The sequence below is a fragment of the Epinephelus lanceolatus genome, chromosome 9 (genome assembly GCF_041903045.1).
Source record: "Epinephelus lanceolatus isolate andai-2023 chromosome 9, ASM4190304v1, whole genome shotgun sequence".
In the NCBI taxonomy this organism is placed as follows: domain Eukaryota; kingdom Metazoa; phylum Chordata; class Actinopteri; order Perciformes; family Serranidae; genus Epinephelus; species Epinephelus lanceolatus.
Window position 1 is genome coordinate 33,956,907 of NC_135742.1, and position 22,136 is coordinate 33,979,042.

At 40.3% G+C, this 22,136-nt stretch overlaps 1 protein-coding gene across 2 annotated transcripts in view; it reads left to right on the forward strand.

Moving 5' to 3' along the window:
• LOC117252292 (leucine-rich repeat transmembrane neuronal protein 4) overlaps positions 1-20,482 on the forward strand; it is a 56,916-nt gene extending 36,434 nt beyond the window's left edge. For both annotated transcript variants that reach the window (XM_033619071.2, XM_033619070.2), the window contains exon 3: positions 19,281-20,482. Coding sequence is in view for 1 of the 2 variants with exons in the window: in XM_033619070.2 (XP_033474961.1) it covers positions 19,281-19,499 (219 nt within the window). In the remaining variant the exon portion in view is untranslated. The remainder of the gene's footprint in view (positions 1-19,280) is intronic.
• Positions 20,483-22,136: the final 1,654 nt, after the last annotated feature.

The window sequence follows — 22,136 nt, forward strand, 5'->3', positions numbered from 1 at the left end:
ATTTTCTCCCTCAGTTGCAGTAACAGTGCAGAGACGCCAAGATACAGAAGACCCAAATATGCTGACCAATCAGAGCAGACTGGGCTTTTTTCTGGAGGGTGCTTTAAGAGACAGGTGTAAAAACAGAGCATTTTAGACAGAGGGTGAACACAGGTTTTCCAGCAGTGACAGAATGAAGGGAGAAGGTGGGTTTTTTTTGTCACACTACAGCATGTAAAAATGTTCTAGTAGAAACCTACAATACAAGCATGAATCTGAAAACGAGTGTAATGGGCCCCCTTTGAGATGGAGGAACAGAAATGCAGGAATTGAACAAAACTACAGAAACCATGTGTCACTGGTGCTACAAGCTACTCAGAGCTCCTCATATAGTGAGCTTTTTAAAAATGGTGTTTTCTCTCCAGTCCATTGCATGTTGAGCAGGTGAAGACAGTTTGGTAGAGCGCGGTTACGTCATGTGATGGTGATTAAAGTGTCCTTCTATATACCAGGCCTGTGGGGAAGAGGCATGAGCACCACAAATGACACCAAATTAAAACACAAATCATTAATCTTGCATATCAGTTCCATGGAGGCGACAGTTTGAGACGACTTCCAGTGGGGCAACACAGTTTCATCATCCCTTTGTTTGACAGGGGGCAGAATGACAAGATAATGTGTGGTTCCATGCAGCGGGCATTGTGTCTCAGCACTGGCCTCGCGCCATTTCACTTGAGTTGTATATTATCCTTCTGCAATATTCACATCTCATCACCACAGATGAATCTTTGCCAGGGTTTGGCCCTTAATAACAACCCGATCCTCCCAGTGCAGATCGTTCCTCTGTGGAAATATCACGGGAGGCCAACAGCTGGCTGCAGTTCATCTCTTGTCGCCTCACATTTTCAGCCACATCAATATTGGACAAGTCTGTTCAAGTTCAGAGGCTGTTTGAGACTGTAGCACTTAAACAGATGGCCGTCCTCTAGGCCTCGTTTGAAGGAAGCAGGCAAACAGAACAGGGATAAACCAAATCTGATTTTTTCCTCCCGCAGTTCATTGTCTTGAATATTTTGTGCAATGAGTTGTTTCCTACTATATTGCTTCTTCAACCAATCATGAGGAGAAAGATCAAATCTAGGGCAGTCAAATGGTGTGTGTGTCTGTGTATGTGTGTACTTGTCCCTGTTTCTATGAGATTTCTGGTTAGTATCTTTACAGATTTAATATCAGAGCAGAAACTAAAGGGGATATTCACATAATGACGGAGCACATAAAATATCGTGGCATACACAGATGCACACACACGCAATCTTCCACAGCATTAAGAGTTAGACATACAGCCCATTCTTTAGAGTTATCACCATGGAAACTGGACAGGAGTGAAAAGCCTGTACTACTGTGGATGGAGCAATGGCACGACAGCATCCTGGGTCCTACACTGTGACATTTATATGAAATGGTTTAGCACTGCGTGTAAACTCCTCTGAAATGATACAGAAATGTACAGATTGTTTTTCCTATTGTTGCATCTTTTGCTTTGCCCGCTGTAGTACCACTGAATTAATGTGACTCTGAGTTGTTAGAGAGGGTCAGTGATGTATCAAAAACAAGTGACAGTGATAACAGTAATGAAAATTTGTGAAAATCCCTCAGCAATACTATTCAGTTATACATCAGTAGCCAGACAGGTTCTCATGTTGCTTCACTTCTGAGTTCTCAGATGGTTGCATGGCTGGATTAAAGGTATTACCTAAATTCTTTCATGCTTTAGAAAGTCAGCTTCCCCTCCAGACATGTTTTGGGACGTAGAAAAATTCTCTGATTTGAATTTGTTTCTGATGTGTCCCTTCTTTTTTTTTATTTCAGTGCCCTTAGTTGGGCTCAGATTACAGGACTTTTGGGCCAATTTATCCCCAATTCACCCCTCCTGACAAGAGACAAGAGAAATCCAGTGTGGGACTTTGGTCGATGCCGATGTTCACACCAAATGTTAATGCAAAAGGTTTACAGATCCAGATCTAGCCCTTGGTGCTAACGTTAGCCAGCATACCACTGTTGACCGATAACAAAACTGACAGTTCAAATCACACCTCCAGTTTGTGGTGAAGAATAGACAACTTGGTTCACCTTGTCTCCCCATTTTCTCATTCAGACCTATTTAGCCTTCTGCTTTTGTTTTTCTTACTGCAAAGCATTGTTAACATTACATCAAGTTGTGACAGTCTCTGTTTGCTTAGGGTACATCTGTTTCCCTATTAGATCATGCGAGAGGTCACATAAGTGGCTCCCTCTGGCATGATAATCTTGATAATATCCTGGAGGGTGTGATGCATCATTATTTTCACATCTTGTAGTGTGTGCATGTTTGAGATAAGAGAGAAGAACATCTGTGAAGAGTCTCCCCATGTGCTTGATGCAACGTGATTTCAAAATAGGTTTTTAAAGATTTTAAAATTCCTGAAGTCTGAGCTCAGCTTTACTCAAGTAACTCTTAAGTAGTTGTCTGTTGGCGTCACTTGCCTGTAGTGCTACTTCGCAGACTATGAAACCCTGAGAGAGATACTGCAAGAGTTACTTTATCTCATGCATGTGCAGATGATCTTGCAGGTGTAGTCTGCAATGATGAACCCACAGAACCCACAAATATCACCTGACTCCACAGTTCTCCATAGTTCCACGCAGGTTTATAACGTCTTTCAGCTCAATGTTGAGGCTTCACCGCTACAGCACTCATTGATGTTTCTAGAAACAGCAGGCAAAAAAGCTCTGATCAACTCACTGTATGCTACCTGCCCAGCACCAAACAGCAGAAAGACAAAGTTTGCAACTAGCTGGTGAACATAATGACGCATGTAGCTGCTAAAAAGATATTTCCCTCAGCAGTTGGTGGCAACCAAAACAGAACTAAAAGAAAGGATCACACTAGATGAAGCAAAGTGGACAGAAAATTAATCATGGAGAAAATCAAATATCACAATTAACCAAATACTTTGATATCAATATCAAGACAATACTGTGGGGTGGACTATTGGTGCTTTTACAAAATATTAAGACACTGACATATTTGATAAATGATCATCAGTAATGGATATAATGACTACGTTAAAAGATAAATGATAGAATGGCTTGAACAGTCTGGTAAATCCAGAAAACTTAACTGTAATGCAGCCTCTACGATCAGGAAAAAAAAAACCTTACGATATCCAATATTGGTATGATATTGGTATAATATACATATATTGCCCAGCCCTACTGTTTGTTAACTGATAGGAATCTAAGCCTATTTCACTCAACTAAGGCTGCTGCCGCCTCATCACGTCCCTCTTCAACTCTACTTTAGTTTTCCAAAATCTGGATTCTTCATTACTGACAAAGTGGTATGCCCAAAACCAGGCTCGAGAAGGATCTCTCAATCACAGACTGGTTTCTGCCATATGTGAAACAAATGTCATGATTTGAGTTTCAGAATCTTCAAACGCAGAAACTTTTTGCGCAGTGCTCACTCTCTAAATATAGCACCAGAGGGGAAATGTAACTGAGGAACAGTTTGCACATGACTAATTACCTGCCTTGTGCACAATTCAGACATTTGTCAGAGTTTTCCTTAATTAGCAGATAGCTTGTTAGCTCGAGTGCTTCATGTTGTTGTGTCTCACCGACAATGGCAACAGAGACTGGGAGGTAGAGTGGAGGGAAAACAGGATGTAACAGTGAACAAGCCGACGGGAGGATTATAGCTGAGGTCTCTTTTGAGTCAGACTGATGTGTTCCCCAAAGCTCAGTTTAGGTTTATCCCAAACCTTTTTTTTAATCCTAAACCCCAACCCCTATCCTCTCCCTATTTAAATTTACTGTAATCCCCAAATTAACCCATACTCCAAACTTTCACTTATCCTTTTCACCTAATGTTTAGTTATAGCTGAACTCTGCAGACAAATACAAGCACTTAATTGGACTACCCAAACAAGCTGTGGGTAAATTACCATATCTCTGGTGTTGTGGAGAATGTGCATATCAGCATATCCACACAGATTTAAGATGTTTCCAATAAGGGAAGGCCAGACTCCCACTAGACACTGTATCTGTAAAATCTTCCTATCAAACAAAATATTGTTCAACTTTTCTAAAGCATTCATCCGCACAATCAATGATCATTCAATCTGAACCAAGGTGATTGTATTATTACCATATCCATTAAACACACGTCCGTCAGTCTAGTCTTTCGTATCTCTTTTGAACTTACAGTACTAAATTATCTGCGATTTGCAACATTAGCTTGGTATCTCATCTGGACAAAGCAAGGCTGATAAACCCTGCTGAGCCATTAGAGAATGAAATAGCTTGGCCTTGGTGCACTGAATTCCTTCAAGTCCTTCTTTAAGTGTAACCAACTATGTCTCTCTCGACAAACCTCTTTTCTTTTGGTGAGAAAGTGAAAAATAAGCCCAAAGAATGATATGTTGTCAATTATCAGTGATTTGTTTTCCTATTTGAATGTCGGTTGTATTTCTATTACGAGGGATTGCTTTTAATGCTGTCCTTGCAGTGCATGTTGGACGAGGCACCATCTGTCTGTGACTCTGAAAAGCAATAAGGGGGGTAAAGACAGTCACTGAATAACAATTTATGTTAAACCTACAATGACTCTTCTTTTGGCCACTTGGTTCTAAACACAACATTGACATTATCACCTATTTAGTTTGCATGGCTAACTTGTTTGCAAAGACTTGCTTATTTATGCATCAAGCTGATATGGAGCCATGGGCGCCTGATTATGTTTTAATCAGGCGCCCATGGCTCGATGCTCAAGCGATGTGTCCTCATAGTTATAAATATTTCCATCCAAAGTCTGACTAAAACTGAGACTAAAACAAAGTAGTCTGAAATGTAAATAAGTCACTTTCCACCACAAACCATTTGACTGTTAAATCAGATACTTTGGTGCTGTTGGTCTGCCTTTCTCACGGCACTGTGCTGTCAGTCTGCTCCAATCGATCGATCAGCTGTGTGATCAGCGATCAGGGTGGTCCAAAAATGTGTATGACTGATATGGGCTGCTTAAATATAATGACCTGGTTGTGGAGTTGGCATGATGATGTTTATTTTTAAAGAGAAAAAAGTGGGGTAACAAAACCATTACTTTGCTTCCCCTAATTAAAGGAGCAATAAGCGAAATTCATCATTTCTAGATTGAAGGAATTAAAAAATTGCTATGTGAAGAACCAGAGGTGTAATTTCATCTGGAGTATAGCATGACCTCACACACCCTCTCTCTGTGTTGATCTCCAGCCCATTGTTTACAAGCCGGTCCGGCTGCGCATTCATGTATGTTCATGTGAATCCCCACCTCCCCCCTCCTCCTCCTCCTCCTCTCTGAGCCCTTGGCCCTCCCTCCCTATAAAAGGCTATAGCCAGTGAGCAATGGCAGCGCGTATTTTGGAAATGAAATGGCAGAGAGCGGAACGTCCACCTGAAGACGACCAGGATCTGACATTACCTCTAAAGAAACAACGGTTGTTGGCGAAGAAGTTGTTGGATAAAGAAAGGGACAGAACCCGGATTAACATTGGCCTTGCATTTCCAAGGTGGAGAGCACTGCGAGAGCTAAAGGGGTTACAATCTGACTCGGAGCTAGCTCTTCTTCTCCTGGACAGGTACAACATAAAGTCAAATGTCTGTTTTAATTAGTGTTACAGTAATGTTAAGCACATGTCGCTATGTCGAGTCAATTACATTTAATGTTACAATCGTAGCATGGGTTAATGTCAGGAGCTTGAGTTATTAGCGGCTCGGTCCCAGCAATGGGTCAGGCGTTACGGTTGTGTTAGGTGAGTAGCCCGGCAGCCCAGCAGCCCAGCTAACATTTGCAATTAGCATTGTAAAATGTAGCCTGGCAGGCAGCCTGGCGGCTGTGTTTAGCTATTCCCCTGCCTACTTCAATGATGATGGTCCCTGTAATAAATGCAATATATCTGCTGAGATGGAGGCGAGGCTCAGTGACTAGAAGAGCTGGTAGAAGTGCTCCATAGCTGTAAAGTTACTCCAGTAGCCGTAGTAGCTCTAGTGCTAACTCTGGGAGCTAACGCTAACATTCCTCTCTTCTCCATGAGCCAGAGCCGGGAGCCTGTGAGCGGTGAAGAACAGAGGTAGAGGGAGGTGTGGCTCATGACACACTTTGTTTTGGTCTACAGGCAGTGCACAACAGCAAACCTAGCGGTGAAAGGATTTTGCTTTTTGCCCCTTTAAATAATAAGGATGCATTTGCTCCACTTGCTCTATTGCTCAGACGCCTATGAAGCAGCATTATCATTCATTTGGATGTCATGCTTCTGGCTACCTGATGAATGTAAATCCAGTGTTCACTGTCCTGTTAGCTCTCCAGAGGGAAATATTTGACTCTCAATGCTCCACTATGTTCACCAGCTAGTTTCAAACTTTGTTTGTATGCCATTTGGTGATGGGAGGGTAGTGTGCAGTTGTGGTTTTGTTGTTGTTGAAAACAGCTGCCTGTTGCAGCTGAAAATGATGCTATGATAGTGGTGGGAGTGAACCAGAAAATAGCAGGCCGGAAAACTAAAACAATTAACTGAAAGATGCTGAAAAGCTGTGCAAAGCTGAAGGGAACTGCAGAGGTGGATTATGTCTATTTTTGGGCACATCACTAACAGTTAGCCTTTTTACATACAAGTAGTCATGTGGTTCATATGTTGGTTATAGCAGCTTGAAAGGTTTAGTATGCGACATTCAGAGCATTAAGCAGCAAACCATTATTTGCTGCACCTGCATGTTAGTGCATGTGTGTTTCCCCCTGGTTTGCTCATCACTGCATCATTGCACTGCACTCGTATGGCCGTTACTGCTGATACCGGGGCAGTGACATCTTGGAAAAGTAGTGCCCACCCTTTGGTTGCCCTGGGTCAACACCATTAGCTCTGTTGTCGTGGTTTGCTGCTAGCCTCTGGCTCATCCTCCATGTTGACAACTATGTCCAGACAAGTGATACAGTATAAGTTTTGCAGAGAGCCCCTTCTTTAACTATTTCTCATTCCAAAGACAGCAAAGCACACGTTACATTTTTCCCAGTAAAGCAGAGTTGGCCTACCCATGCAACTATAGAACCTAAATGAAATAGTACCAGCAAAAAAAAAAAAAAAAAAAATCCAGTTTAGATTTATGTTACATGTTGTAGGCTAGGCTGTGGGCATGTCAGTCGGGCATCTGGCATCTTTCAAATTGGATTACAGTCTCCATCTGAATGAAAAGCCTATGTTGTAGATTTATTTTTCTTGTCGTAAATATTACTGGAATTGCATCAAGCAATATTTAGTCCTCAGCACAATTCATGTTACAGAATGAAAGCAGCGTTTAGCCCGACCATATGTGTGCGATGTTTGTTCCATAAATTAACTATGAAGCTTAAAAATAGATATGAAAGAATAATGCACTATCACACCATCACAGTAAATAACTGTGACACTAGAGGTGACATGTTTTTCGTTTTTTTCCTTCCTCTTCTTCTTCTCTTTGAGATTTGAGGCATTTAATGGCTGTGTTGAAAGGCAGCATCAGGACATGCTGTATGTTTGTGTATGTGTGTGTGTGTGTGTGTGTGTGCATGTGTACACTCAGGAATGTGTGTAGGAGTGTAAAGAAAGAGGAAAAAGTCAGCGAAGGAGGACGGAGCAAACGCTGTAGCACACGTCGCCTATTCTTGAAGGGATTCATCTATGCATCTATATTTCTTGGTATCCATATTCAGATTACTTATATCTACATACATCAGAGAAGACTCCGTAGTGACTCATAGATTGTCCATCCAGTAAATAACAGTAAATCTCAGCATGCGTTGCCAACGTTGATGAGCAGAAAATGGGATGAGCAGCATTAGGAGAAGATAAATCCCCACATCTGAAGGATTATGGTTATTTTGACAAATGCGAAGCGCTTTTCAAATAGAAATGTAATTACATGGTGAATATTAAAGTCAGCAAAAGATGATCTTTCTGGAATTCCAACACATGCAGTATTACAATGTACAACTTGGAGTTCAGATGGGTGTCAGTTTTTTCTTTACTGATTGCTGAAACCTTACATGGAGGACAATCATGGCCTGCTGTCTGTAATATTTGTTGTATGATTTATTCAATATTATGTTTTAATCTGCAAGAGCAAATGCATCTTGGCTATTTTTTGCATACTTGTAACATTCATGATTATGAACATGGACAAAACACAATATCTTGTCATATATTTTGCCCACAGTAGAGTATGCCCTGCTTAATTAAGTTTATTTGTGATCAGCTTCATGACTATATCACTCACCCTGAAATCATTTTTTAATTTATCCATGCTAAGCAACAATCAAGGACGGAGGTCTTGTGGCCATTAGCATGCCATTCAGCATCCATGTGTGAGTAGCCTAATAGACAGCGATGATAATAGAGGCTTGTCTGTGCTCTCTCACCGCGGCGTTGACCACTGAGTGAATTATCCAGCTGACAGAGAGCAGCAGCACAGCTCGAGCGGAGGATGTTGTTAATATGCCAATGAGAGCTCATGCCTCCCGTGCCAGTCTGAGGCATGTTGGCATGGTGCAGCTGCCTATCACCTAATTGGGAATCATTTAGCTGCAGCTTGACCTACATTCAGAGCAGTGCAAAGGGGGACCACCTATGTGAATGTTTTTATTAGCAATCCAGAGCTAATAGCTTGGGAATTAGAATTAATTGCCGTGTGCTGTGTCACAAGAGTTTGTATCATTGTCCTCTTCTACATGTGCAGTAAAGTGCTTTAGAGTGGGTCGGTGTGGTGCTTTGTTGAAGAACTGTGCCTTTTGTTATAAAACATTGAATTTGCCAGAGAGGTAGTTTGTTGTAAAATTGGAAGTTTCTGATATTGGGTCATCCCATGGAGTCAGAACTCCTCTTCTGATTTTTGTACTTTAAAGGAGCAGTTTGAGATTTCTGACAAATACACTTGTCTACTTGTTTTGCTGAGAGTTACATTAGAAGATTGAAATCACTTTCAAGTGTGTACAGTAAATATGAAGCTGCAGCCAGCAGCCACTTATCTTAGCCTGGGATAAAGATTTGAAACGGGTAAGATGGCCATATTATCAAACCCCCAAATTGGGACCCTTAAGTGTACCGCACATTCACACATGTTATGCACACACCAATTTCATCAGGATTGGGGACCATTACTTCAGTGCTTTGCACACCCACCGCGAATGACTTTCAACACCATCGACAGCAGCTCATCAGACAAAATATATGTTTTTTCTCCTCAAATCCATCAAAACATAGTTTATTTGAAAACTGTGTAAAACACTACAACACACAAGACCAGCTGTACAGTCCATGGATGGAAAGCTCTGGTTGTGTTTCACCAGATGGTGGGCAATGGTCCCCTCCTGAGCTGCCCGTTTCAGATGGCTGTCACCATTGGTTGCCCCTCATGTAGCCATCAGTTATATTTGGCCGTCTTCAAGGTCCAGTGTGTAGGATTTAGGGGGATATATTGGCAGAAATGGAATATGATAGTCATAACTATATTTTTATTAGCTTTTAATCACTTGAAAATAAGAATAATTGTGTTTTTAAGTACCTTAGAATGAGCTGTTTATATCTACATACGGAGTGGGTCCTCTTCCGTGGAGTCCGCCATGTTTGTACAGTAGCCCAGAATGGAAAAACCAAACATTGGCCCTAGATTTTGCAGTGTTTTCTTATTCTCTCTTCAGCCACTGTTGTTCTCTTCTCTCAGATGTTTCAGTTGGTTATAGTCTGCAAACTCACCAGTAGATGCTCCTGAATTCTACACACTAAACCTTTAATGTGATCTTTGATATTGGCATTTCCACCGCACCCAACCAAAAATGAACCCTTGCAGTGATGCAACATTTTGTGGTCTGGTACTTTATGAAGAAAGAAGCAACCCTCATGGAACTCTTTAGAAAAGACCAACTTTCTTTTCGGCGTGACAACTAACAGTTAGTGTACTGACGGTTTGTCAGAGAGAGCCGCAAGCGTCATAGCAACAGCCTTGACAACGACACATTGATTGACAAACATACAGAAAAATCAGTGTTGAATTCAGACATATGTTATTTTGGACAGTGAGTGGGCAGAACATGATAAAAATCTATGTAGGCGCTGAAACAAGTGTAATTTTATTATTATTATTATTTATATTAGGAAAATTTGGTAGTGAATGTTGACAACCGGGACATTTTAGTGTGTCACAGATATTTGTAGGGACTGGGGCCACCCAGCTTGAAACCAGGGCATTCCTGGGCAAACCAGGATGTCTGGTCACCATAAATAGTTGGTATTCACAGTCTCTTTGCTAAGCTGAACATAAATGTATCTAGCCAACAGCAGCTGGACAGCAACGCTTCATATTTAGTTGCCATACAGAGAGAGTGGTATCTATCTTCTCATCCAGCTCTCTGCAAGCAAGCAAATAAGCATTTTTCCATAATGTCAGCCATTCTACTAAATGTGTTTGCATTGCTCTCTGTGTAGTCAGATCCTTTGCACATTTTTAGTAATACATCAAAGTAGCTAGACAATCTAAGCATTACAAAATGACTTGGTGTGTGCTACATGGAATAGTTTGTATCACACACAGCAGTGTTGGGCAGAAATGGCCACTAGAGCTGGTAGTGAATAATTTGTCATGTTGCCTGGGGTGAGGATTTCTGTGCTTATGTTTTGCTGAGGCTCAAAATTGTATGAAAACCACACGCTCACGTCTCCTGTGATTTCTGTCTCTGCATCAGGCCTACTGTAATTTATTTCTTCCCAACTTCCCAAGTTTCCCCCATGTTTTTATGTTTTTGTCATTTATATTTTATCATTTCTGTCACATCCCTCCTCATTTTTTATTTCATTTTGTGTGTGTGTGTATGTGTGTTTGTGTTATCAACAGACAAAGAGCTAAACTGAAATAAAATAAAATAAAATAAGAAATAAAAAAAGAGCCCTATTGTTTATAATAAAAGCTGTTTCCATTTGAAGTCTAAAATAATTCCCAGACCAATTGAGAAGATTATTTCTTAATACTTTAAACTCTTAAGTTTCCTGTGATAAACAATGAGGTTTTCAAGCTCAGAGGAGGATGCAAAAGAAAAGGGAAGAGTATCATGAAATTGAAATGAGATGTAATAATCTCAGATATAAATGCATTACACAGTGTAAACATACAAAAGCTGAAACAGAGATGTCGTTTCCACAGGTAGCAGCCACTCAGTGTATTTTGTTCCCTTTAAATTCACTTCAGGGTAAACAGGTGGAGCTATAGTTTAAACAGTTAACATAAAGTGAGGACAAGATCGGGCTGATGCCAGATACTCGCTTTATTACCTTGGCCAGTCGCCAGTGACTCACTGAATAACAACTTGGACTTGTCAAGAGGAAACAAGGCTATTCTTAGATAGCTATTGTAATCAAGAGATTTGAATTCATTTTATATTTATCTGCTTGTGTCGTGCACAACCAGATTGGAAAGGACTTCCTGAGCCATTAAAGTTGAGGAAAGATGGTGATCATGCCTCGGGCAAAATCCGACTGTATGCAGCGTTCAGCCCTAAGCAGCTCTGTTGGCAGCTGTCCAAGCTATGCTAGCCAATGACTCACCTCTCTAAGAGCTCCAACCATAACAGCCAACGTTTCCTCAATATTCCTGATTAAACCTGAATGCTCACTCAGCTCAGTTGGCCAAAAAGGCTTTTATTCTTTTCTTCTATGCTAAGACATGAAACTGAGCCTGTCTTAGTTTACTGCCTCAGAAATGCTTTATCTTGCTCATGAAGAAGTGGGAAACGACTGCATCTGCTCCGAGTGAAAGCAACATGTTAAAACTGCAATATGACGTTTTGCTGACCTATGGGATACACTGCCAAAATATAAAACAACATTAATTCCAATTTAATGACTCTCGACTTCAACGAGACTGCATCACACTTATGAAGAGAGCTGAAAGTTAATTGACTTAGTTTTGACATTTTGCTGTTTGTATTTTAGTAATTAGTGGATGGTCTTATCCAGAGAGACTGACACTGAGTTAGGAAAGCTTTTTGAAATCTTTCACAAAAACACAGGAGTGTGTGTAATAATTGGTCGGCTAATGGAAAGACATTAGGATGTTGTTGAAATTAAAAATGTGACCTTTTGGTTACCAGGCATCTGTTTTTCTAATAACCAGACCAACTTATTTCCAAAATACACAAACAGGCACATTAATCAGAAATATCTGCTTCAGCCCTTATCATTTTTAGACTTAGAGTAGCTTTTGTAGCCATGTACCCTGGCTCTATGGGTGGCAATTTTAGTAGGTCAATTGGTTCATTAGTTTGGTGCAAAATAAAATATCTCAACAACTGTTGGATGGATTGAAAGGACATTTGGTACTTTGGTGATATTTATGGGTGAAGTCTGCTGACTTTACTTTAGCAGTCCTTTGACTTTTCCTCAAGCACCACCATTGGGTTTATATTTGTAGTGACTCAACCATTGGATGGATTACCATGAAATTTGGTACACACATTCATGTTCCCCCCAGGATGAAACGTAATAACTTTGCCCATCCCTGAGCTTTAATCCAACACCGTCATATGTCAAACCTGCAAAACAAATGACATTCCCATCAGCCTTAGCTGTACTTTGTGTTTGGTGCTAACTAGCAAATGTTAGCATGCTTACAGTACAGTGCATTAAGATGGCTGACACAATAAACAATACGCCTGCTGAACATCAGCATGTTAGCTTTGTCATTGTGAGTATGTTAGCATTAACACTGAACCTAAAGCAACAGTTTGCTTAAATACAGCCTCAATATGGAGCTACATTAGGGTCAAATGTTTTGTACTTGAAAAAATAAAATTCGAAACCGAAAATTCATGTGTTGATCTTGAATTTTGAAAAATACAACAATGTATTCAAAATAAAAATAAGTGTGTGAAACGTTTTTTCAGGTTAAATATAATTTTGATTCACTTTGGTAACTCTTTTGAATGAATAATTTATTTTCACTTTTCACTTCCATATGTATTTTAACATTTGAGGTCTTATTTTTTTCAGTTGCATGTTTTATCTTTTCAGATTCAGATCTTATTTTTTACAGTTTCAAATCTTATTTTTTCACTTTCAAATCTTTTTTTCACTTTCAGATCTTTTTTTTCAGTTTCAGATCTGTTTTTTGAGTTTCAGACTTTTGACCCTGATGTGGCGTGGGGGCACCATATTCATGTGACTGGCAGTGTAAAAATTGATGCCAGTGACAAACTTCCATTTAGAAATCTGTTTTAGACAGTACTGAGCACCAATTGCGGTGTAAGAGCGATAAATTATGCCAGATTTTGCAGTTCAACAGCCACGTTTTAAGTGCTGATATGTCCGATTTCCACATAGCACTGTGAACGCAGCGTAGTGTCCGCTTGGACTGATGGCGTCCAGTCGGTCGGGTCAATCTGCTGGAGCCCATACATCCAGCACACAGGTGAGAAATGTTAACTAAGCTTTGGGAAATCATAACAAATATTAAGGTGTCGTTTTTGTGACAACATACATTTTTTTTTGTGACGTCTTGAAGTGGCGAATTTGTCAGAGCTGGAAAGTGTGATTGTCCACAGCTCCATCATCACGGCCCTGTTGATGCTTCCTCATTCAATAAACGTGTCCCCTGGATGAAACCTTTGAGCTTGGGGAAAAGGAAACAATCCTAAAACACCTCCCTACTCACCTGACCTGGCTCCAGGTGATTTTTGTGGCACCAGGTGAGTAGGGAGGTGTTTTAGGATTGTTTCCTTTTCCCCAAGCTCAAAGATTTCATCCAGGGGACACGTCTGGATGTGGAAGCATCAACAGGGCCGTGACGATGGAGCTGTGAAAATGTATCGCTCTTACACCGCAATTGGTGCTCAGCCCATGCCCCCCACGCCCCCCACGCCACATCAGGGTCAAAAGTCTGAAACTCAAAAAACAGATTTGAAACTGAAAAAAATAAGATTTGAAACTGTAAAAAATAAGATCTGAATCTGAAAAGATAAAATATGCAACTGAAAAAAATAAGACCTCAAATGTTAAAATACATATGGAAGTGAAAAGTGAAAATAAATTATTCATTCAAAAGAGTTACCAAAGTGAATCAAAATTATATTTAACCTGAAAAAACGTTTCACACACTTATTTTTATTTTGAATACATTGTTGTATTTTTCAAAATTCAAGATCAACACATGAATTTTCAGTTTCAAATTTTATTTTTTCAAGTACAAAACATTTGACCCTGATGTAGCTCCGTACTCACAGAGCTACTAGCATGGCTGAGGCAGAGGTGGGACCAAGACATTGTTTTGCATGCCACAAGTACTGTATGTCTAAAGTCTTTGCACTCAAGTCACAAGTCAAAACAGGCAAGTCCCGATTCAAGGCCCAAGTCCTGAACTTTGAGTTTTGAGTCCTAAGCAATCATAATGCAGTCTTCACCAAATGCAACACCATTTTCACTACAAATATAATAATAATATATTAAATTTACAAAAAATCATGAATGCTATTTAAAATGTGTATTTATTAGTTAAAACAAGTTTGTTAAAACAAGTGCCACTAAAGTTAATCATCAAAAAAATAATGCTGACATTGCCCCATTTTTAATAAAGTACATGGCACTGCTAACCAGTATCACAGCAGAATGGATCTTGTATGTTTCTGTCCTATATATGCTACTTTTGTATGTTCTTCTGCAACTTGCTTGGATTCTGTCGGATTAGTTCTGGGAAATTAAGTGTCGACTTGCTGGAAATGAACAACATTAACATTCATCGATTCGGCAAATGAATGGAAATGAGATGATTTGTGGTACACTTTTGAAATCAAATACTTTTTTAATCTTTGGGCTTGTGGGAAGGTATCAAGTATTTTCAAGTCAGAAAGCTCAAGTCCAAGTGAAGTCATGAGTCACAGGTCTTTTTTGATTGTGTTTAAGTCAAGTCTAAGGACTTCAAATTTGTGACTCAAACTGAGTCCAAGTCGTGTGACTCAAGTCCACACCTCTGCTAGGCCAGCCTGGCAAAGCAGCAGGGAGCCGAGGGCTCCAGAAAAACTACAGGGTTATCCGTCTGTAATGCAGCGAGCTGTTATCTGGCAAAATACTGCAGTGGCCAACTGTGTGCATTTTGGCAGATTACTTTGTAACATGAAGATCATACTTCTAATGTTGATCTTCATCACAGTCGCAATGATCACAATGAAAAAAAAAAGTAAAATCCCGTGTCAGGGTATTACAAAACCACTCTGCAGTGTGTTGGCCTTCAAATTCTTGAATCTTACTCAAACTGGACTTTGTGGATCATATTTCATTATCTCACCGATGCCTGAAGCAACACACCTCCACCTTTGCAGCCCATTGTGTTGTTTCAACTCAGGGCGGTTTTTGGTCTGAACATCTGCTTAGTCTTGTTAAACAGAATATCGGAGAGCTTGCCAAAATATAGGCCTACAGCAGAGCGGAGGACATTCAACAAATGTCATTTGAACAATTCATACTGGAAGTGTGAAGTCCCAGTTTCTGCTTCTTGCTATTTCATGTCCCACCACTTCACTCACTGAAACTCCTTCTCAGTGACGAGTGTTGAAGAGTTACAAAATCAGTGATGTTTCCATCTCTCTATAATTCCACAGTGTCAGTAGAACAATGAATGGATTGTACAGTATTTGTGAAGTGTGGCTTTAGAGCGATGATCTGGAGCAAGTCATAAGGGCTCAAATGTTTCTGTGTCAGTTCTGCTTTACAACATTTAAGAAAGAAAAGTTTCAGATACACCACCTTCGGCTGTCAATGAAAAAATACTGAGGAGGGCCTTATTAAAAATTAAAGACCCCATGAAATAGAAATTATAGTTTATTTCATGGTAAGCAGCTCCATGTTAATAAAAAACGTGACTGCCACTTGGCGAACTGCAGAGTGAGAGTGCACTTTCTCTAAGCTACAGTGGGTCACAGTTCAAGCAAAGTGCTGGAAAAAGCAGCAACCAACTAAAGTGTTGGAGGAGGAGGCAATGAAATCAGAAAAAGGTTGTGATCCAGTGTGGTTGTTTTTTAACCACCAAACCTGCTGAGGGAGGGGGTGTAGTATGTGTTTATTTGCATGTGTGTGTGTCTCTACATCTCAACATGCTTTTTGGCTGGTTTTCTATACAAAGTTAGACAAACCTCCCCCAAAAAATGCATGCATGCTTTTTTGAAAATGAGTTTTCAGTGTATCCACTTCTTGCTTCGAGATGTCACAACATTACAACACAAAGTCCAGGCCGAGGCATTACCACACGTGTTGCATCACACTATACCTCCTAGGCGAGCAGGAAAATGAGTTTGACATTGGCACAATTTGGAACCTCTGCCGTGTCATTGGTAAATGTTATGGTTAATGTGTATCACCTACATAAAGTATTTTTTATTTCTTTGAGTCTAAAAAGGTCCAATTCCAAACAGCAAATTGCACACAGAGACAAAAACCTTGACGTTGATGTATTTGCCGCAGCACTGAGCATAATGATAAAAAATGAGGAGCTACTTGTGTCAGGTTCTTTGAGAAGGTTTTAAATCAATCTGCACAGCGATGGTAAGCAGGATATATGCAGCACGACAGAAATAACCTGACAAAACAAACAGGCAGTCACTCCCGAAGCTTTGCATTACAATTTTTGACTATTTCAAATTCTCTTTTGACTATTATGAATGACACAAATCCTTCAAAAAACCCAAATGCTATTTAAGTCCCAAACAAAGGCTATATGATTCCTCACAAGAGGTCATAAGAAGCTTTCTGTTTTCAGTCTTTTTATTCTGTCAGGATTATTCATGCCGTTTACAGTGAGGAGACCTATATAATAATAGCACTATACCTTTCTAAAGGGTTTATTTATTTATGTATTGGCAGATCTGTAGAGGGAAGACAAAAAAAGAGCCTTTTATTGTCTCAGTAACTGCAGCTCAGTTTATTTTATGGCACCTTTTGGATTTCAGCCGGGATAAACTGGCAATGTGGAAGTTAAACAGAGGAGGCAAGAGATGTCGAAAAGACAGAGTTTGCAAGTGCTCATGCCAACTACTGCTGTATACACAGAGAGAGAGGGCTGTCGGTTCAACCAGCCAACCATACGAATTAATACTAACTGCACTCACATGTTTGACTCTTTCTTTTACAATAATTGGAAAAAACAAGTCCACAGTATAGCCCTTCCCCTTGACAATTTGTACAGAGAATCCCAGATTCAGACCCCGTCACCCCCCTACTTAGCTCATTTTGCATTCCAAGCGTTGTCTTCATGAATTTTTTATTAAGGCCTCTGAAGTAGTGTGCAAAGTTCAGCTGTTGAATTAGACAATAGAGTGTTTTCAACTAATCTTCCCATTAAAGCGCAGAACAAACAGAGCCAGATCATTTCCAGAAAGGAAAACATAACCTTTTGAAAGCTGTGATTTTTAAATTCAAGGGTCTGAGTGGTGACAGCGCTGTGAAACTTGACCCTAACCAGTTACAGAGAAGACAGAAATCTATAAGCCATCTCTGCTTCAAATCAGCTTCAAGTAATCCCTTCCGTAGTTCAATAAATAATCCAATCCAACATGTTTTACGATAGATACTTTGCCAATAACTCATATCATGGTGATTTTTCAAGCAGGCACTTTGACTACTGCTGTTTGTGACGGCTTTCACAGTATAATTAGTACAAATGGTTTAACAAACAATTAACAACATTAGTTGTAACAGTGAGGGATGGATTTCTGAACTGGCCTACTGGGCACAGGCCCCGGGGACCAAAGTGTCAGGAGCACCCCCTGGCCTTCACATGCAAAATGTCACTCAAATCAACTCATACCGACCAGGAAGAGACTCAAAATGACCTTGGAGATGCACAAAAAGACCACAAAGAGATGCAAAAGAGCTGTGAAGAAACACAAAAAATAAAAATGGGCAAAACAACCACAAGAAGACACAAACAACTACAAAGCCACACAAAGTGACCAAAAAAGGCATATAATAACCTCAACGAGACACAAAACAACTACAAGGACACACGCAATGACTAAAAAAGACATATAATTACCTCATAGAGACCCAAACGACTTCAAAAAGACACAAAGCAACCACAAGGAAACACAAAAAGACCACAAGGAGAGTCAAAGGAACTGCAGAAAGACACAAGATAACTACAAAAACCTACAAAACATTGACGAAGGGACAAAAATGACTACAAAGCCACACAAAATGACCAAAAAAGACATTTAATTATCTTTGAAGAGACAAAAAAAATTACCATAATAACACACAAAATGATCTCAAAGAGACCTATTGACTACAAAAAGACACAAAATGACAATTAAGTGACTCAAAACCACAAATAAATAAATAAATAAATAAATGCATAAGAGACACAAAACCACCACAAAGTTTGTGTGTCTTTCTCCTATGTACACTAGAACAGGTGGTGGGGCCCATTGCATATCTGTGCTCAGGGGCCCTTTGTCTCATAATGTGCCCATGGTAACAGCATGTTCATTTATTATGCTGCACTTAAGTGAAGTTGAGTATGCAGTGTTTGAGAATGGGAATAATTCATTGCTTATAATAACACTCTTGAGTTTGCAGAATATACAGCACATCTCCATGTGGAGCTGAACTTGACTGTGGTGCATTCAAGTGCTGCATGTGTTCTGCATTACCTGACATGTATGAATGTTTCTTTACCCTCTATTGTGCTTTGTGCATTTTAAGAAGCATGAGTGCATTCATACTTTGTGTGAAAGCATTAATAGACATTTGGATATTAATATCAATATCAGACAGGCCATGATGCAGCTTTATGCCATTTAATTGACATAATTCAGACCGCACTAACACGTAAAAACTAAGAGGGGTCTTTGAATCAGCAAAGTGCTTGTAATGTAATAAGCACTCTCTTCTAAATGGAGCCTTGACTCCATTTAAAAGAGGGCAGAAAATATGTGTGCACTCTTGCTTAAGGCTTTCATCTTGCATATAAATCATTCCAGCTGAAAGTGGGTGTTTGAGCACCACAGATTTCAGGTCTTGGGGCGCGCACTGTATCAGCGGCCAAGGCTGCATTAATGACAGCGATGTGCCACGACTGCATGAAGTAAATTAAACCAATTCCAAATATTCTGAGAGCATATAAAATGTTGAAACGGAGGGCTTTTTTGGCTGATTTAAAAGGCTTATGTGTGGTTCTCTTTTTCTCTCTTTTCCCCTTTTCTGCTTTCTGCTTCTGTCCAGATACCGCGGCAGCTGAGTGCTCTGACGTTGTACAGGTGTGAGCAGTCGGTTCTGGATTACTGCCATGCCCACCTGTCGCTGCACCTTAATGTGGGCATGGAGCCCCCAACTCAGGCACTGGGAGGTCCGAGGCCAGCCAAGTACCACCCGGGCCTAATGGTTCCCCTCCCCTCTGAGCCCGTGCTGCCTTGTCCCCAGACCCACTCCCTCCACCAGTGAGCTGTGCACACTGTGAGGCTCTGTGTCTAAACTACTGTATGTGTGCTGCACAGAATCAGTGGACCACTCAGATGAAACACAAGGCTGTGTGGGAGGGAACTGGGACTGGTAAAGAAGCAAAGGAGACAATTAATCTACTGCAGAGCATCCTGGACCCAGGGTAATGAAAATGAAAATATTTCTCAGTGGAAATAAAGGGGTGCAGCGGTATTGATTAGTGAGCTTCTGACCTACCTGACCCTCAATGTCCTCAATTAGCAAAGGAGGCTGAACAGCAGCATGACTTTCCACGTTCTGCTCTGCCTCTTGAGGAGTATTAAGGCTAATAATTTAATCATTTGTTAATCTTATTAAACATATTTCCTTGACTGCTCCTCATCTGGGCACCTCTCTGCTGCGTCAGGTAAAGTAATCAAATGCAAAATGTTATTAACAGAGCAGGGGGAAACAGCATGATAAGCAATTGAGTAGCAGAACAAATGAAAGATCAGCCAAGCTAAAAGGTTTTCTGCTGCTTTTTCTGATCACGCTGTCAGTCAGAGGTCTCTCTCTAACTCCAGTCCCTGTGGCGTTTTTCATCTCGAGAAATGAGCCACCCAAATGAAATTACCCGAGACAAGAGAAACAAGTCAGAAAATAACGGACAGTAATTGTCATATAAAATGTACAGCCTACACATCTTGCTGGCAGTAAGTATAATTTTCATGGTGACTTTTGATTTCCTTAATGATTTGGGATGTTGATCACGTTATAATTAATTTAATCGAGCTGAAACAGGCGAGAAAATAAACACCAGATCTTGGCGCACTGGGATATTTACTTTTCATCATCCATTTAAATCACTCTTGTAGTTAAAGGTTTTTGTTTTTGAAATGTGTTCTTCAAACAGTTATCTAATTGTGCACTCATATATCTACATGTGTGTGCTCTTTACAAGATGTTACATTATAATATATGGTAAATAAACTGTGGTAAATGACCAGTAACATTGTCATTCATCAAGGTCAGTGGCATCTGTCTGCTGTAAACAGCTGCGTAGGTGGTTAAGACTGAAGAGCACAGCGCTGAAGGCAAGACTGATTAATTATGTGTATGGTTTCTGCCTTAGTGATCAAGACCCCGATGGTAACTTTCACTTGCTTTTCTCTCCTCCTGTGACTGTGTGTGACCGTTATCTGACGTAATACAGTATACTCCACTCTCTGAACTCGCCTCATGGACTTTTATGTTGCTTCCAAGGGTGGAAAATTCCTCCTGGGTATAGACAGCAGCTCCATGTTCTTTACACACAAGTAATGTGCCATGAAAATGGTGAAAGCTAAATGTAATATAATTGGACAGTTTGTCAGCTAAGAATTGACCGTTAGTTGAACCAGTCCCCCGAACAGCAGTTGTCCAGTCATAGTTTAACAACCATAAAAAAAAGTTGCAGAGGGCCTGTCAAGCTTCAGATCTCTCCATGTTGAAATGTTGTATGTGGTGCTAAAACAGTGGTACTTTGTATTTAAACAGCAAGCGGTTCAGTGTGTAGGATTTAGAGGGATATATTGGCAGAAATGGAATATAATTATGTAGGCTGTTATTTGGTGCATAATAGCCTGAAAATAAGAACTGTTCATGTTACCTTATAAAGAACCGTTTATATTTGCATAGGGAGCAGATCCTCGTCCACAAAGATCACAATGTTGCATCGCCATGTTTCCACAGTAGCCCAGAACGGAAAAACCAAACACCTGCTCAACATAGGGCCATTCCCATTTTTGCATTGGCCACTGTAGTTAGCAGCCCTTCCGCAACAAGAGCTTTGGAAAAATCTTTTTTTTTTTTTTTTTTAATGTGAAACTGCTTTATGCAGTGTTTTTACCAGTTTAAATCACCTGGTGGGTTTGTTTGAAGAGGAAGAGACATCTGTTCATAAATCGGCTCATGTCTGGATCTTAAGTTATCAGAGAAAAATAGGTGAGCACACATTAGCAGATGCTGGGCTAGCGACCCTTCTCCAACATGCCAAACAGAGACCTCTGCGAATAATTCCGCTCCCAGTAAAAACCTCCTGAACAATAAATCAGCCGATTCAGCATGTTTAATTGGTGGCGGAGCTGATTGGTGAATTAAATCACCTCTGAATGGTAGTTCAGCTCAGTAAGAAGTCTGTAAAGTTGAGGTCAAGAGGGGGTAAGATTGAAACCAACTTGTTATATGAGGTAAGATTATTTTTTGGGCAATGAGCTCTTTAGCTGAAAGTGTTCTTGTTCCCTAGCACATGGTAAATATCCTTTGTTCTTCACATCGGATTGTGTTATTAATGTGCTAAGTGGCTAACTAGCATCTCATATCCATCCTGTTGAAAGGATCCCTTTTTAATGACAAATACAGACTACCGCTGGTTGCTGGTATGGAGAGTTATTTCCTCTCACGCAGGGGGAACGTTAGGCAACGCGACAGTCAGTGTTCGTCACTGCTAGTTCTTTTGATGTCGGTTTGGTGTGTCTGGGCCTCTAGACAAAAAAAGCCCCCTTCATGACCAGCACATTCACCATATAGTATATCACCACTGCAGGGCAGCCGGTCCTGGATGCTGAAGTATCAGAGTGTAGGGTAACGTTAGCATGTCTGTCGTGGTTCTTTGGTGCTGTT